Genomic DNA, 17,197 nt, shown 5'->3' on the forward strand with positions numbered 1-17,197 from the left:
CCTCAAACCCTTGGCTTATACAAGTGTGTATTAGAAATAGAAGCCCTTCCCAAAAAAAAGATAGGCAAAGTAATTATAAAATTGTACATTTAAAAAAAAAAAGCCCGAAAAAACAGATAGGAACCCTTCTCATTTCATCAGGTTGTTGTGAATGCTAATGTGAGAAAATATAAAGAACCTTCAATAAAATGTTAGTAGCTAATAAACATTATTATGTTCATAATAATCATTAATAATATTTTCATTCTAGAATAACAAATATTGCAAATAACTTTTGGGATCAATGTAAGCAAGTGAAGATAAATTCAATATGAGGCCATTATGTTCCTATAAACAATAATACAGCAGACTATGCTTTCATTTTGGGGGTACTTTGTTTCTCTCCAACTCTGAATCCCTATCTGAATATGTGCATATTATTTAAAAGTAAATACATAGAATGAATTTTCACATAGTTTTCTGGAAAAATCCTATATTCCTCCTGCCATGAATGTCTGTGTATCTCCCTTAGCTCATTTGTCTCGATCTTATTTAATATTGTATAGCCCTTGGTGCACTTCTGAACTTTTGCATTTTCTTTCCCACCTGCTGCTCATTTAACACTTAGTATATGCCATTCATCTTTTGTGAATCCAATTTCTTTCCTCTGACCAGTTTGTGTCTTGGGCATCTAGGACTTTGCACAATATGGCTACTCAGTAAACTTTAACAGCCATTATGCCTAGATTCATGTCCTAGAGATCGTAGGAACTAAATAGCACTGATTAATGTTTCTGTAGATAGTCAAAACAGAGCCATAGATGTTGACAAAAATCACTGAAATAGTAAGTTCACTCTGTGAGATTCACAGGCATGTACACAAGTCACTGAACTTGAGAAAATTCATCTTGATTGGGTGTATTCTTAGTTTCCAGTTGAACCCAGGTAATCAAGAAATAAATTTCATTTGGCAATTCTATTCAAGGCATTAGTTTGACATTGACTATCTTCTGTGTTTCCAGAGTCCAGGAACAGTGTTATTCCTTATCACTTTCAGAAACTGTAAAATAGTATTTAGCACTATATACATTTGAAAATATTATGACATAGTCGTTGACAGAATTAACTTAGAACCCCAAGCTAAATTCAGTTCTCAAACTTGTCACTTACAAATTTTGTAATGTTGGCCAAGTTATTTAACCTCGTTGTGCTTCAGTTTCTTCACATGCAAAATGAGGTTAATGATGAAAATTTCTTGCAGTTGTTGGAAAGATTGAATTAATGAATGTCAGATACTTAGTGTCCTACACATAGAAGGTACTGTGTACATAGTATAGAACTATGCATAATATAGGCCATAATATATGGTCTTTGCTTTCAGGGACCATATATATAGATGTAATAGAAGAAACAGACAAGTACAGTGAGGTATACTAAGAGAAATAAAAAACTATGGTAGGGGCTTTCCAGGTGATGTAGCGGTAAAGAAAATACCTGCCAAAGCAGGAGACTCAAGAGGTGCAGGTTCGATACCTGGGTCGGGAAGATCCCCTCATGTAGGAATGGCAACCCACTCCATTCTTGCCTGGAAAATTCCATGGATAAAGGAGCCTGAAGGGCTACAGTCCATGGGGTGGCAAAGAGTTGGATATGATTGAGTTAGCACACAAGAGTTGTCACCTAACCCAGACTTGATGCTAGGGAGAGCAGAGGTGAGGGTGGAAATGATGTTTTTGTTTTTTTTTGCAGAGGAAGTGAGGTGAAAGGGAGACCTGACCAATAAGTAGGAGCTGTTCTGAAGAAATGTTTGATAGGCATTTCTAACTGTAGGTAATCAGTGTACTCTGTCTGCTACTGAGAATGACTCAGATTACAATGAAATGTTAACAGTTTCTGAAAGGAATCTGTAAGTGAGGTAAATTTGGAATAACCTATACTTAAAACCAGAGAAGGCAATGGCACCCCACTCCAGTACTCTTGCCTGGAGATTTCCATGGAGGGAGAAGCCTGGTAGGCTACAGTCCATGGGGTCGCAAAGAGTCAGACACGACTTAGCGACTTCACTTCACTTCACTTCATACTTAAAACAGTTACAAGTAAAGGACTGAAATCCATTCGCAGAGACTGAAGGTATTTGAGACATTGGACATTCGAATCTTGTTTGTCTGGAATTAGTCAGATACTTCTACTGTTTAAGAATATCTTACTATTTGTGTATAAACCAAATGGAGCCTTACAAATATTCTAGAAATGGACACAATTACAGACTTTAAATACTGTAAAAAAATCAATGTATTGTCCTATGCTTTCAAATTTAAATACACCATGTAAGTGTTTTGGGTTATCAGTGAACTACTACATTTTAGTGAAGCATTTTTAAACACAGAATTACACCCATTTTTATAGTTAAAATGTGGAATTGTAGGAAACTTAGTGAGAATTAGGAGTCAATGTTGGTGTACTAATTCAATATAAAATAGTTGTCTATTTGTTGTTGTTGTTGTAGTCACTAAATCATATCTGACTCTTGCGACCCCATGGACTATAGCCTGCCAGGCTCCTACGTCCGTGGGTTTTTCCAGGCAAGGATACTGGAATGGATTGCTGATTCCTTCTCCAGGGGATCTTCCCAACCCAGGGATCGAACCTACGGTTCCTACTGCATCTCCTGTATTGCAGGTGGATGCTTTATTGCTGAGCCACCAGTGAAGCCCACATTTCTCTATACAGTTGTTTTTATTAATATAAACTTCACAAATCTACTATATTATTTTAGGCACATTTATTAAAAAAGAAAACCTAACTCATACAAAAATTCAATAAGCAGTTTAACCTCTTTTCATGTCTCTAACTTCTTTATTAACTTTTTATGTACATTTTTCTTCTGAAAAATAGGTAGGACAAGTGTTCTATACCAGTTGACTTAATTACATGTTTTTTATCATGCATTTTGATGCCCTTGAAGAAAACATTGAAAAGTGAAAGCATTGTAGTTTTATATTTATTAATATTTAATTGGTTTAATGGACTCCAATCCTGGAATATTATTAAAAGATTCTTTAGTAAATTATTTCCTTTGGACATTTCATCAAGACAACTTTGCATTAATTTGACAATATCTAGTATGTTAACAGTATCACTGTTGCCTTTTTTACATAAATAGATAATTTAATTTTTTATCACTCCATTTCTCAGAAAAAGAGGATGGAAGAGGGAGGTATTTATAGTAAATGAAACTTCAGGTAAATAACATGACCAGAATTATATGGTTCTTAAACGCTATATAGTTCTCAAATTTATGCTGAGATCTCTTAACTCCAAACTCATTTTTTTTCTTCTATATGATATTATAAAATCTTTTTTTTTTGGTTTAGCTTTTTAAGACTTTTAATCTAGCATTCATCAGTGTTGTAATAGTCATAAAAATTCATATCATAATGAGATTGCTGAGTGGAAAGTAAGTTAACACTAGTGTACTGTAAGTACTTATATGACAATAGGCCTTATTTTCTTATAGCCCTCAAAAAGTAGCTTGATATAAATGATCAAAAACTAATCAGCCTTTTAAAAATGTTTGTTCTTAACCATGTCCAGATTCCTCCAAAGGACCTCAACCATCTTCAGGGGTAAATGGTAACATGCAGCCTCCCGGAACTGCGGGGCAGCAGCCCCCTGCCTCAGCCATCCCTTCCCCAAGCACCAGCAAGCCATGGCGCAGCAAGTCCATGAATGCCAAGCACAGCGCCACCTCCACCATGCTCACCGTGAAGCAGGCGAGCCCAGCCACCTCTCCCACACCGTCTGCAGACAGACTGAAGCCCCCTGCCTCAGAAGGGGTCAAAACAGCTCCCTCAGGACAGAAATCCATGCTTGAGAAATTCAAGCTGGTCAATGCCCGGACTGCTTTACGCCCCCCGCAGTCGGCCAGTTCAGGACCCAGTGATGGTGTGAAGGAAGACGATGCCTTTTCTGAATCTGGTGAAATGGAAGGTTTGAACAGTGGTCTCAATAGTGGTGGCTCAACAAACAGCAGCCCCAAAGTGTCACCGAAATTAGCCCCTCCAAAAGCTGGAAGCAAAAATCTCAGCAATAAAAAGTCTTTGCTACAGCCAAAGGAAAAAGAGGAAAAGAACAGGGACAAAAGTAAAGTTTGTACTGAAAAGCTGGTCAAGGATGAGAAAGATCAGATGATGGATATGGCTCCAAAAAAGACCTCTAAAATTGCAAGCTTAATTCCAAAGGGTAGCAAGACGACAGCAGCCAAGAAGGAAAGCTTAATCCCCTCTTCCAGTGGAATTCCAAAGCCGGGCTCAAAGGTGCCAACAGCAAAGCAGACTGTTTCACCTGGCAACTCAGCAAGCAAAGAGTCTGAAAAATTCAGGACTACCAAGGGAAGCCCTTCCCAGTCCTTCCCTAAGCCCATAACCACTGAGAAAGCAAGCACATCCAGTTGCCCTGCTCCCTTGGAAGGAAGGGAAACCAGCCATGCTTCTCTGGCGGGTTCCTCTGTTGGTTTAGTGGTGCAAGGCAGTGGGCAGAGCATGGGAAATGGTGCTGTCCAACTCCCTCAGCAGCAGCAACACAGCCACCCAAATACCGCCACTGTGGCTCCATTCATCTATAGGTAAGGTGGCCTCTCTTCTCCACAGCTTTAAACAATGACATGTCTGCGTACTCAGAGTGTCCTGAGGAAGGTTGCAGAGTCCTGTTTCACATAGTCGTTGTGGAACAATGGTTCATTCTGAAGTTAGAGGCCCACAGTGACACATTTTAAGAGAAAATCTCCCGTATCCAGTCTGCTAGTCCTCTTGTCCTTCCCCTCTCCCCCTTTTTTTCCCCTCTCTACTCAAGAAATGGAGGCCTTTGAAAGTGAACCTACTCGTTGTTCAAGGCAAAATAGAACCCAGGTGCCATGACTTTTTTCTTGGTCCTCTTACTATTAGTCATTCAAAATAATTTTATTAGTTATTTAAAATAATTCTTTTTTTATGGAGTTTAGGGATATTTCACCCATGGGAGAAAGTAGACCCTAATGGTTAAGGGTGCAGGTTCTAGAATCAGGCATATATAGATTTGATAGCCAGGTCTGCCACTTAGCAGCTATATGCCTTTGGACAATGAATTTAATATCCTTAATCTCATTATTTTCAAGTGTCAAAGAGGAATAGTATCTAACTGGCTGAGTTGGGAAGAATAGCAGGCATAATGCATATAAGATGCTTATTATATATTCCAGCACCTTGTACATGTTTGTTATATGTTGTTTATAAGGCACTGTTTTCCCAACATAAAATGTATATTAACTTTCCACAGCTAAGCCTGTGTTTCTAGGTACAAATAATGATCTATGCAATTATTATATTTATACTTCATTAACTTTTTGTTTATATTTTAGCTTTCATATATTAAAATATATAGCACATGCTATATTTTCAAATATAAATCCTACTATACAGCTCTAAAAAGAATACGTTTTGCCTATTGTTTTGTGGTAAGCTTTAATCAGTTAGAAATTTCAGTGCTGCTGCGTCACCATTTTCATTCCCGGACTATTCAGTGAAGAGGTTGCTGGAGAGGAATAATGCCTATGCTTTTGGCAGCTGTATAGTTTATCTACAGGGAAAACAGGATGTAGCATTTACTACAAATAGGAAATGATCAAGATTATATTGTTTCAAATTTTATTAAATTTATTGCATATGTGAGTTTTTAAGTAAAGAAAATAATTATAAATGCTTTGTTTTCCCTCCCTGAAAAACCTAAGTGCTTTAAGTGATTCCCACCCCCTCCACCCCCCACCAGAGATTTATGTACTCATCCAAACAAATGTTTAGTTACCGAATTTCAGATCTTAGCTTACCTTAAGTCGGCTCATCTGACTAATAACAATGATCCGTTTAAAACTGTTGTATTCAAATCACATGGTGTCATGGAGCCCAAGCTCACTCTGCTCGCTGCAAGGCAGGGCAGTAAATCCAGAGACGGGTCGCTGGGTCAAGGAATAATGAGTTTAATCAGAAAGCTAGCTTTCATGCATTGGAGAAGGAAATGGCAACCCACTCCAGTGTTCTTGCCTGGAGAATCCCAGGGACGGGAGCCTGGTGGGCTGCCGTCTATGGGGTCACACGGAGTCGGACACGACTGACGTGACTTAGCAGCAGCAGCAGCAGCAGACCAAGAAGATGGCAGACTAGTGTCTCAAAAACCATCTTCCCTCGGTCGGAATTCAGACTCTTTTTATACGGGGCGGGGGGAGGGGCCCACTGCAGCGTCTGCCAATGTGTGAGCGGGATCAGTAACGGTTGCTCCCTGGCAGTTGCTCTAAAGGCCACTCGCTTGGGGGAGGGGCACACTGGGCTGCAGACCAGCGGCTGAGTGGGACCGCTCTAGATCATGCCTGCCTCACCCTCATTACAGCGGGAGTCAGCAGATCCTTTTAACTCCAGAGACCCTACCTGACAAAAAAAAAAAAAATTAAGATGTTAGAATCATAATCCACATTTCAACAACATAAGAAGAAATTATAAAGTTTGAAATATGCCACACTCAGCACACTTGTGGCTCTCAAGTATATTCCGTAAAAATGTCCCTCATTTCAAATCACCACAGATGAATTTCAACAAGAAAGTATAAATCTAAGCAGAAAGGACATACCCACCAATTTAGCAAGCTTCTTTCTGTAAGTAGCAGCAGATGTTTTGGGTTGTTTGCAATAACATATCCAGTGGGTACAGATTTAGTGATTTCCATTTGAAAGTATAGCCTTTGCTACTTAAAAGCGGAAGCAGCATAGTTTAGAGGTTAAAGTGTGAATCAGCTGTGTGACTTTGCCAAATTCTCCAGCCTCTTTCAGTTTCTGTTTGCACTCTTTAAAATGGAGACTATAAACCTGAGGTAATATGGCCAAGTAGCTAGGATTTCAGGCTGTCAAGTCTGTGTGTTCTACCAAGGTTCAGAAATAGCACCTTGTATTGTTGAGACTGTGGCCCCGGTTGAAATCTTGATGACATCATTTATTGATCATGTGACTTTGTGTAATACATTCAAAGACTCTGGACCCCAGTTTTTATAATCTGTAAAATAGAGGTAGTAATAATAGAAGCTTCCTCATAAGGCAATTTGAAGGTTAAATGAGTTGATCCTTATACAGGGCTAAGAACAGTACCTACCACATTGTAAATGACCTTCCCCAGACTTCAGTTTCTAACCTGTAGAAACTGTAAAGTGTGGTTGAATATCTACCTCATTTGGTTGTTTTAAAAATTAAATTAGGACAATCTTGTGTAAAGACTTAAGCACGGAGCCAGATTCAGAATAAATTGCTTATAAATGTCATTAATTCTGTGTTTTATTTTCAGTAATTTAAAGTAATTGAAAACAATAAAACCATTGAATCAGAAATGTCATATCATAGTCTACATATGAGGCAAAGGTTGCTTGAAGTGTTTTATAAGTTCAGAATAGTTTTATTAATGATAATATAAATCATCTTAGAGTGGACAGTATTCAAGCTTCGTAACGGTCAGTGAAAGTAGTAGAGTCACATCGTACGGCTTTTGTGACCCCAATGTCTTTTCAACTCTGACTACTCCAACACCATTTACAAATTTTCTTGGAAAATTTTCTGTCAGGAAATTTTTCTGACAGACTTTCCTAGTGTTGCTAATCATTTGATAAGATAATAGTAATAATGTACTATTTTATGATGGTGTTTGTTGAGTGCTTACTTAATGCAAGTCTCTATTACAAAATTTATATATTTTTTTCATTTAAACTATGTCATAAACCCATGACAAAGGGATATAACAGCATTTTACAGGGATGAAGAAGCAGCAGTTTCAAGGCAGAATAATGATAATCCCTTAAAGTCACAGGGCTAGCAGGAGTTTGCCTTTGAACCCATATACGCCTGAATCTCTAGTGTGCTCTCCTTTGCTTTGCAGTTCTTTCTGTACGTGTAGAAATAGGAGATATTGTTACTAGGGAAATTCTGGCTGGGAAAATGTCAATAGCAGATTTGCAGATATCTCCATCAGAATTCATTTATAATGGGAAATACTTTACTGCTTTTAAGTAGAATAAGTTTAAAACACATATTTATGTGTGTGTATATATATCTATATGTATAAACATGCATATATTTGATATTTAAAGAAAATTAAATAGCCTTTATATAATGAGAAGATTGATAGGTCATGTATATACGTTTCCTTGTTCTCAGTCTACTTCTAGGTCATGCTGATTATTAATTATTCCTTTGGGGACTTTATATTTGCTTCATAATATTCTTTACTGCAAATTGAATGTTCAATGTCCTATAAATATAATGTTGAGTTTTAGAAGTTAATGAATTTTATATTAGACGTACTCCTGTATAGTGCAAGGATATTCTATATTAAGTTCCTGAAGCTCATTTATCACTACAGTGTGATAAAAGTAGTTCTGAATTTGGCATACCTTATCCATTTAATATGTGGATAGCACTAAAACCAAGATGAAAAATTGAAAAAGATTTGAATTCACTGTAAGAAGTTTCCAATATTTAGACCTGTATGAATGGATTAAGCTGTCTTTTTAAGTGTTAAGGTGACTACTGAAGATTCTTAAGTGATACAGTGACCAGTTTCCATAGTTTAAGTAAAAGAAAATCACCAAAGTTTTTTTTTTTTCTTTTATGTACTCATTACTCATTCTGAAAATACTGTGTTATAAGAGTTACAAAGAGTAAAAAGTCTCTGTTCTGTGGGGGTTCAGTATATTGGTGATAATGATAAGAATTTAATCAAGAACTTAAAAAAAATCATTGTTCTCATGGAAATATGTACAACAAATAATGTAGAAAAGTTGTCCTGACTCTTGTGTGAGGGTGGAGTCAATGTATGATTTAAAGAAAAGGTGAAAGAACAGATAAGACTTAAAAGATGAGTTAGAATTTGTCAGGTAGAAGGAAGAATGTTATGGCATCATCCAAACTTGACATTTTTACAATCAAAGCATGATGGAAAAAATAACAGGCAAATTGCTAAGTAATATGTAAATGCTAATAACCAAAACTGCTAGAAACTAGAGATTAGAATCCATGATTACTTCATTGGGAAACTAGGAAGAAAATTTAGAATGAATCCATACTTCATTTTTCTCTTTCAATCATTCCCTCCCAACATGTCTTATTTTCAGCTAGTCCTATTGTCTCTTTCTCTAAAACATCCCTTAGTTGTACATTTCTTTCTATTCCCACCCTACTTCCCTTGGGGCAAGACATGGTACCACCAATTTTCACCTAGTTTCCAGTGAGTCTTTTAGCATCTCCTGTTGGCTCTTTCCAGTAATATCCTTCACACAACAGGGACTCTAATCTTCTAAAAGAATAAATTTTATGTCATTTAAATTCATATACCATCTGTTGGCTTTCCACTACATGTAGTAAAACCCAAGCTTCTTACCAAGCCCTACAAGTTCCTACACAATCTGGCCTCTATCTCGCGTCTATCTAGCCCTTAAACGACAGTCCCTGCATCCCTGCGTTCCTTCTGTTCTCAGCAAACTCACTTGTCCTGCTTTGGGGACTTTGTCATAGATATTCTCTCTGCATGTAAGGAGTTGCTCCTGGATCAGAGCAGGCTCCTTTTCATCAGAGCTCTACTTACATGGTGCTTATTAACACAGTCTGTCTTCAGCTATCTAATCTGAAGGAACACTCAACAATGCCTCTTGCCAGAATTGTATGCTATATTGTCCTCTTGTGTTTTGTTCATAGTTTATCACCATCCACTGTTTTTTTTTTTGTTGCTGGTTTACTTATTAGCAAGAGTGAATTCAGCCACCTCCAACTATAACATAAACTCATTGAAAAACAAGAGTCTTGTCTATTTTTATTTGATAGCATAATTGCTCAGGACAAGCTTCCCACAATAGGAACCAAATAAAAATTGAGTGAAACACCATCATCATGGCTTAGACTCGCCCACTACAGAGGAATAGAAACACTGCCAAAAATATACAATGGAATAAGAAAAAGTCAGAAGTCTTTTATTCCTATAAATGGTAAAGTTTAGTTGAAATATAAACAACTTAAAAATGTTTACAAAATGAAACCGTATCTACTCTTTAGGACATTCATTCTTGTATCCACCCCCCCCCCCCCCCCCCGCCGCAACTTCTTGACTCCCTGCTAAATAGCTTTACTTTATTAAGGTAGCAGGGTCAGAGTGAAATGTCACACATCCCATATGTTATTTCTTTTCTTTCTATGGTCCACAGTGTAGTAGAAAAGAGACTGACTCAAACATAACCACAGTTTGAAGCAGGAAATGTTTAAAAAAAAAAAAAAAAAACAGTAGTGAACCAGATTTGGCAACTCAGACTTCGAAAAATGGAAAATTACTGCTAGTTGTTGGAATCAGAAAGTAGCACTTAAGCTGGATTCTGAAAGAGAAGTGAGAGTTGGACATTTAGAGATGAGAGGGACAGAAAAGGAAATCTAAGACTAAAGAAGCCAAATATACAAGATCAACACTAGATATGTAGGTTGTTGGCAAGATCTGTATTCCTAGAAAACAAAGACTGATTGCAGCCTGATTGTAGTAGAAACTCTTGAATGTCAAAAACTTTAGACTCTGTGTGAGTGTGTAGTCTAGCGCTTGAGAGCATGGGTGTGCGGCACAATCTGAAAATGTACTTTGTCTTCTTGTGTAAGTAAATTGTTAGTGGAAGAGGTCAGGGAGGATATACCAGGGTCAGTGGCTGGATGAAGGAGACATTTACTGACTTTCAGAGTCAGCCTTGTTAAACTTGAGTTAGAGGTACTGATTATAGGAGGAAAAGAAAGATAAAGAGTAAGAACATACTTAAGAAGAAAAGCTTACTTTTCCATGTTCCTCTTCTTTCTTGGCGTCTACCCTCTATGTTACAGTCTTCAAACTTGTTTTCCTTGCCTGTAGTTCAAAAATTGTTACCTTAGCTCCTTGGGACCTTCAAAATTGCCTCCCCTCTTCCCATGTGTCATATTTTTCTTCTATTTCTTTTACTTTCATTACTTCACAGCTATGCTTTCTGTACTTATAAAGATACATGAATAGTGAAGTTAGTCAAGGAGGCATGAAAGACCTGTACATTTTCTCTAAACCTCAGTATTTTTAACAGCACCCAATAAAGTTCAAAATAGCTATTAACCAGATTCATAACTTATGAGTTTGAGGAGATCTATGTGCTTTTTGTTATTTTCTGACCATTTGTGATAAATGTCAAGAAAAGAGTGTTTTGGACATAGAGCAAACATCTAAAGGCAAAGAGAGAGAATCGGGCGGAGGGGGGAGAACATTTCACAAAGGAAAAAAAACTGAACTCAATCTTTAGATAAGGCAAAATATTGTTAAACTGAGAGAAAAATCAATGTGCTTCTTAAACCCTTTGATTAACTATTAAATATAAGCAGAAACCCTCTACACAGCCTTGGTTTATAAAATCAGGTTAAGAAGGTCTGAATTTAGAGGTTTCCTTTTGTTTGATATAATGTGTCTTGAACAACAACATTAGGGGTTTTGGGGAAAGATTTAGGTTTTAACAAGATTTTGGAGATCTCAGATTTGCCTAGAAAGTGACACAGAAAATTGGCACCTGAATATACGATGTTCTGAAAGGCAAAGAATGCAAAACCTTAGTTTTAAAAATGCTTACTTATATGGTTTTAAGTTTAACTTGTTTGTTGAACCAGTATATTGAGCAGGAGGTTGTGAGTTTACAAAGATTGATGTGAAGCATTTAACCATCTTGCAGATAAAACTTCTGTAAGCCCTGAAGCTATTATTACGGATTACGTACGCTGCACTTGTGGTTTTATGTGAACTGGGCATAATTGGTCATCAGCCCAAACTAAAGCTTATTGAAAGCTTGCCTTGCAAACTTGTCTCTGCTAAATTTGATATATATATCTGCCTAGGGTAGAGGGTAGCAGTTTAGCTTCCCTCACACAGGAGTATTTTAAGCAGGAAAACAGAGCTAATGCTAGAAGAGGGTCTGTTGTGTTGAAGATGGTCATGAGTTGGCATTTCTTCAGAGAGAAGCTTGGTAAACTGCCCTTTCTATATTTAGCTTATAAGCTTCAGTGCCAGATTGCCCAACCAAACCACTACTGTTTCTTTTTCTTATATTTCATCTTTTCTTGGAAAATATATATATATATTCACTTCACAGCATGTAAGGTCTAATTTCCCCCACCAGGTATTGAATTGGAGCCCCTTTCATTTGGAGCACGAAGTCTCAAACCCTGGACTACCAGGGAAATCCTTGAAAGCAAGCATTTTATAGACTATTTCTTAGTGTGGGGTTGATGATAGTTTCTCATGATTAGACCCACAAATATACTTTTTGTCTAGAATGGCACAGAAATGATGCTGGATTTTTTTTTCTGTTTCCTTACTTTCAAGTATCAATAATACTAATATTTCCCATTTTAGTGATGTTGAATTTGATCACTTGTTTGAGATATTGTTTGCTAGTTTTCTACTCTATAGTTATTTTGCCCCATTTCTATTTCACAGATATTTTTATGGGAAGATGTTTGGAGACTCTATAAAAATTCTATTCCTTGATCCACTTTCACCCATAGGATTTTAGCACGCATTGAGATTGCTTGAACTTAATCATTTACTCCAATTGATGTCATGTGATTTCTAATTCCATCTGTATGTATGCCTTGCCATTCAACTTTTAGAAAATGATGTCGCTTCTTATTTTTCTCCTCTTTCCCCTCTTCCTTTTCCTTCTCCTATACTCTATCCCTCTCCTTCACTTTAAATTTTATGGACTGATGGACTCCTCTTGTCTTCAATGGATTATAATCTATTGATAACGACTCTTTACTGTGATGTTTAAATTTTCTCAAATCAGGCTACTGGGATCTACTTCACACTCATTTCTGCTCACTCCAGTATTCTTTCATAACTTTGTTTCATTTTGGCTCAAGCTGATCTAAACTCATCATGTACTCTCACTGCCTTAACTTGAGCTTTTACCTATGGTGCCTTGAGTTCTTTTGTGAAGAATAATATTTAGAAGCCTGATCTCACTGCCCCTACGTTTCCTAAATGGTGAAACAAATAGGTGTATACATACACACATACGCATTTGTCTCAATATCGGTGAGGTATCTGTTAGAGAATTCATAGTGCCTCCAATTCCAAATCAACATGTGAAGTTTTGTCTTGCTTTCTCCTTTTCATGCTTGCGCCTTCTTTTCTCACCTGAGAAGCCTGGCTCCCACTGTCCTCAGTATAACTTCTTATTTGCTCAGCACCCTCCCACAACACACAGATCTAACAAATGTCCCATCCATCCTGGCCTGCTCTTCATCCTGACAGATTGCTGGCCTTCACCCGGCTGTCACCCGACTGCCGCCCATCAATAAGGAAATAACTGCTTTTAGAAAGATACTTGATTTTTCTTTCTTTTCTATTGAATTTATAAAGCAGGAACTATAAGACCATTCATTAAAGTTGCTGATTCAAACCAGTTTTGCTTGTGTCCACATTTGTGACTGGTATATCCATATAAAGATGAGTTCATATGGATAGATTTTTTTTTATATAAATCAATGTGCAACACCTCTATTTGTGAAATTGAAAATCTGAACACTGATAGTATCTAGATATATTGCTGAATTCCTTTAGATGGCATGGATAATAGCTTCCTTTTCTTAAAAGTAAAAATTTAAAGTAGTAAAGAGTAAAATTAAGGTTAGACCATTGAGTACTGTTACATTATTAACTCTTAGATAATAACTTAGTGGCTAAGCTATCTGTTATCTGGGGAGACCCCATATACATTAACATGCTCAGTGTCCAGAGACACTTGGATGGAGTTAAATTGTAGAGTAGTGGTTCATAGAACAATATTTATAAGATGCCAGGTTTAAATACAGCTTAAGTATCTACCAGCTTGTTATACAGGGCAAACTGTTACACCTCTATAACCCTTCATTTATCCACAGCACCTACATTACCAGTGTCTTAGTCTGTTCTGGCTACTCTAACAAGAATACTATAGACTAGGTGGCTGAAACAACTAACATTTATTTCTCATAGTTCTGGAGGCTGAGAAGTCTAAGATCAGAGTGCCAGCAGATTCAGTATCTGGTGAGAGCATGGTTCCTGGTTTTTGATGACCGTCGTCTCATTCTGTCCTCACGTGGTAGCAGGGGTGAGAGGCGTCTCCAAGATCTCTTTTATAATGGCACTAATCCCATACAGAAGGGCTCCATCCTCATGATCCTATCACCTTCCAAAGGCTCTGCCTCCTAGTATCATCACATTGGTTTCAACACATGAATTTTGGAAGCAACCAAACACTGAGAAAATAGTGACAGTATTGTGGAGTTTGATATGCCCTAGATAAAAGAGTAGGCATAGCACTTGGCACATAGTGAGTGCACTTAAATGGGGAAATAAATTTTATGTTAATCATTGGTGAAATCTACTTTTACCTACAAAGACTCTTAGTAACAGATGCTAGCACTAACATATTAATATTAGAACTCTAAATAAATTAAATGGTGTTTTTGCCATGCCCTATCTTACAGTTTCAGTAAGTACTTTTTACATGTTGACCTTGTAAATACACAGTCAGATGGTCTGCACAAAATAATGTCTTCTGAATAGTTTGAAGGAACCTCATGATACTCATTTTCTTTCCTTTTCCCAGTCAATATGAGGAGAGTTCAATATCATTCTACATGGAAGCAGTGAATGATGCCACTGTGACTGTACCTTTTGATTAGAGAACACTATTGATTCTTAAGTCTTCATTAGTCTTTTTATGAGTCATCCCTGGAGCTTTTTATTTTACTGGAATGAAGCATGTGCAAAAATAGAGGACATGCTGAGAGAATTCAGAGTTTAAACTGAACTTCTTTGATCATTTATATAAAAGTTAAATATTTACCAGTTAGTGTTGATTGTCCCTCTAGAGACTAGAGTTAAAATCTGACTCTACTTTAACAAATAATGAGGTGCAAATCGTGGAGAAATGGATGGCTTGTAACATATGTAGAGCAGGAGGTCTGGAGCCATATACATGTGAATACAAACCAAAGATGATTTCTTGGGGTCTTTTTATAGTTATTTGAAGTTTAACTTATCTATGTTCCTTCCCTTTATCAATCTGTTGCTCTATCATTGCTATTGTAGGCAACTCAGATAGGGAATATAGTGACACATACACCAAAGAATGTGAAAATATGGTAAAATAAAACAAAGGTTTCTAAGACTGAAGTTTGAATATTTTTATCTAAGGGTGGGGACTTAGCCAATGGAATTAATACCAGGTTTCATATACTGAGGAAGATAGCCATACACTGAGAAGTACTTTTTAAGTTGTGTTTATTTGCAGCAAAGAAAAACTCTACTCTCGAAATACATTCTACATATTCTTTTGCTCTGTAGAGATTTTCCTAGAGGGAGATGCTCTGCATCTTTATAACTAAGGCTACAAGTATTCTGATTCCTGAGATAGCTCAGGTTTTGTTCTAGGAAGACCCAGTTGCCATTGGGCATTGGACAACCATCTTAGAGAACTGCTCTCCGTGACTCAGCGTCTGACAGGCCAGGCTGTGAATTCTGACCTGTGTGACTGTAGACCGCCCTGGCTCCCAGCCAGTTCTAACCGCCCATTCCTCTCAGAGACTCCTTGGCAGGCAGCCAGTACACTCTCTTGGGGTCTCCTATTTCACTATATACTAGCAATTTAAACTTCTTCTGCAAGTAATAACAATGCTTAGAAAATGTCAGAGGAATATTTCCCCCCTCATTCATAGACACCAGGCTAAAGAATAGGCCAAGGAGGTGCAATGGCTCACAAGTAAAGAGCCCAAGTGGAGGAGTAGATGAAACTGAACTTTGGAAGTGAGTGGGCATGGGCGATAGACAGGGGAACTAAGAGATCCTGGGGGACAGAGAAGAAAGAAAGTGGCACAGAGAGCCAGATATACTCCCCACATTTTAACATTGACCAGAGTCCCACAAGCCTCAAGAGAATGCTTTTCCAGACCTTTAGTAATTATAGTACTTGAGCTCACAGTTATTTTGTGAAGAACATATTTTTCTTTACTTTTGCACATAAGCAAATTGAGGTTCAGAGGAACTAAGTAACTTAGCAAGGTCACATGAGTTAATAACTGCTTAGAGAGCCAAGTTTCCAACCAGACGCAAAGCATGCATCGTGATCCCATGCTTCCTTCCATATATTTTACCCACCAAGAAGACTATTTTTATAATCACTTCTGATAAGATTTACTCATTCATATATATGCTAGATGTGGGGCTAAGCATTGGGGTATAATGGTGAGCTCAAATATGGAGAATGGACTCTACTTTGGAGATGAACATTTATCAAATAATTGCACAAATGTCACATTGTGAGAGTATGAAGTTCTGTCAATAAAGGAGAAAAATAAGTATCTGTAATTTTGGACTTTGCCTGAAAATTAGGAATGTCTGCTAGAAATCACTGGAGGTCAAGGCACAGCTTTCTATGAACTCTTACATGCCTCTATCTTTCTTTTATTATATCAATTCCTGTATACATATACACAGCATTTAATTTTCCATGATTTGTTAAGATCCTAATGAATTTTTCAGACTTTCTAGACATGTCCAATAAATTAAAAAGAAAATATTTTTATCATCAGTGACTACACTTTATTTTCTCTTAAACAAAACCAGGATTTAAAATAAAAGCACGATATTAGGTAAAAATTTATTAAAGATATAGTGAATTTTTCTTTCACGTATAAATATTCTTTTTAGATTTTTTTTTAAAGTAAGAAATAGTTAGTGATTACTTTCCATGGTCCAAACCCTGTAGGAATGGGACCGCAAACAAATGACGTAACTATGAAGAACAAAGTCCATTGTACAATGCTGTATTGTCTTGTCTCCTTTCTCCTGTACATCATGGTGTGGACTTTCTAAATATGTGGTATTCTTGACCAAATATATGTAGATTTTGAAACTGCATAAGGAGAGAGAGAGCCTCTTAAAACGTTTGTCTATGCATAAAAGGAAGAAGCATTGCATGAAGACTGGACTATCAAAACATGTGTGGTCCTTCTGTGGAGAGCCTTTTATTTAATTAGACCCAATCTTTACATATTAATCACACACAAATACCTATCCATGTACATATATAGACAAATATAAAACAATATAAAAAGGGGGTTTTCAGA

At 37.1% G+C, this 17,197-nt stretch overlaps 1 protein-coding gene across 2 annotated transcripts in view; it reads left to right on the forward strand.

The window, feature by feature from the left end:
- Nucleotides 1-17,197, forward strand: part of NAV3 (neuron navigator 3) — a 378,120-nt gene that overhangs the window by 176,641 nt on the left and 184,282 nt on the right. For both annotated transcript variants that reach the window (XM_068970243.1, XM_068970244.1), the window contains exon 8: nt 3,574-4,603. In XM_068970243.1, coding sequence (XP_068826344.1) covers nt 3,574-4,603 — 1,030 coding nt within the window. The remainder of the gene's footprint in view (nt 1-3,573; nt 4,604-17,197) is intronic.

The sequence above is a fragment of the Capricornis sumatraensis genome, chromosome 4 (genome assembly GCF_032405125.1).
Source record: "Capricornis sumatraensis isolate serow.1 chromosome 4, serow.2, whole genome shotgun sequence".
Lineage (NCBI taxonomy): Eukaryota > Metazoa > Chordata > Mammalia > Artiodactyla > Bovidae > Capricornis > Capricornis sumatraensis.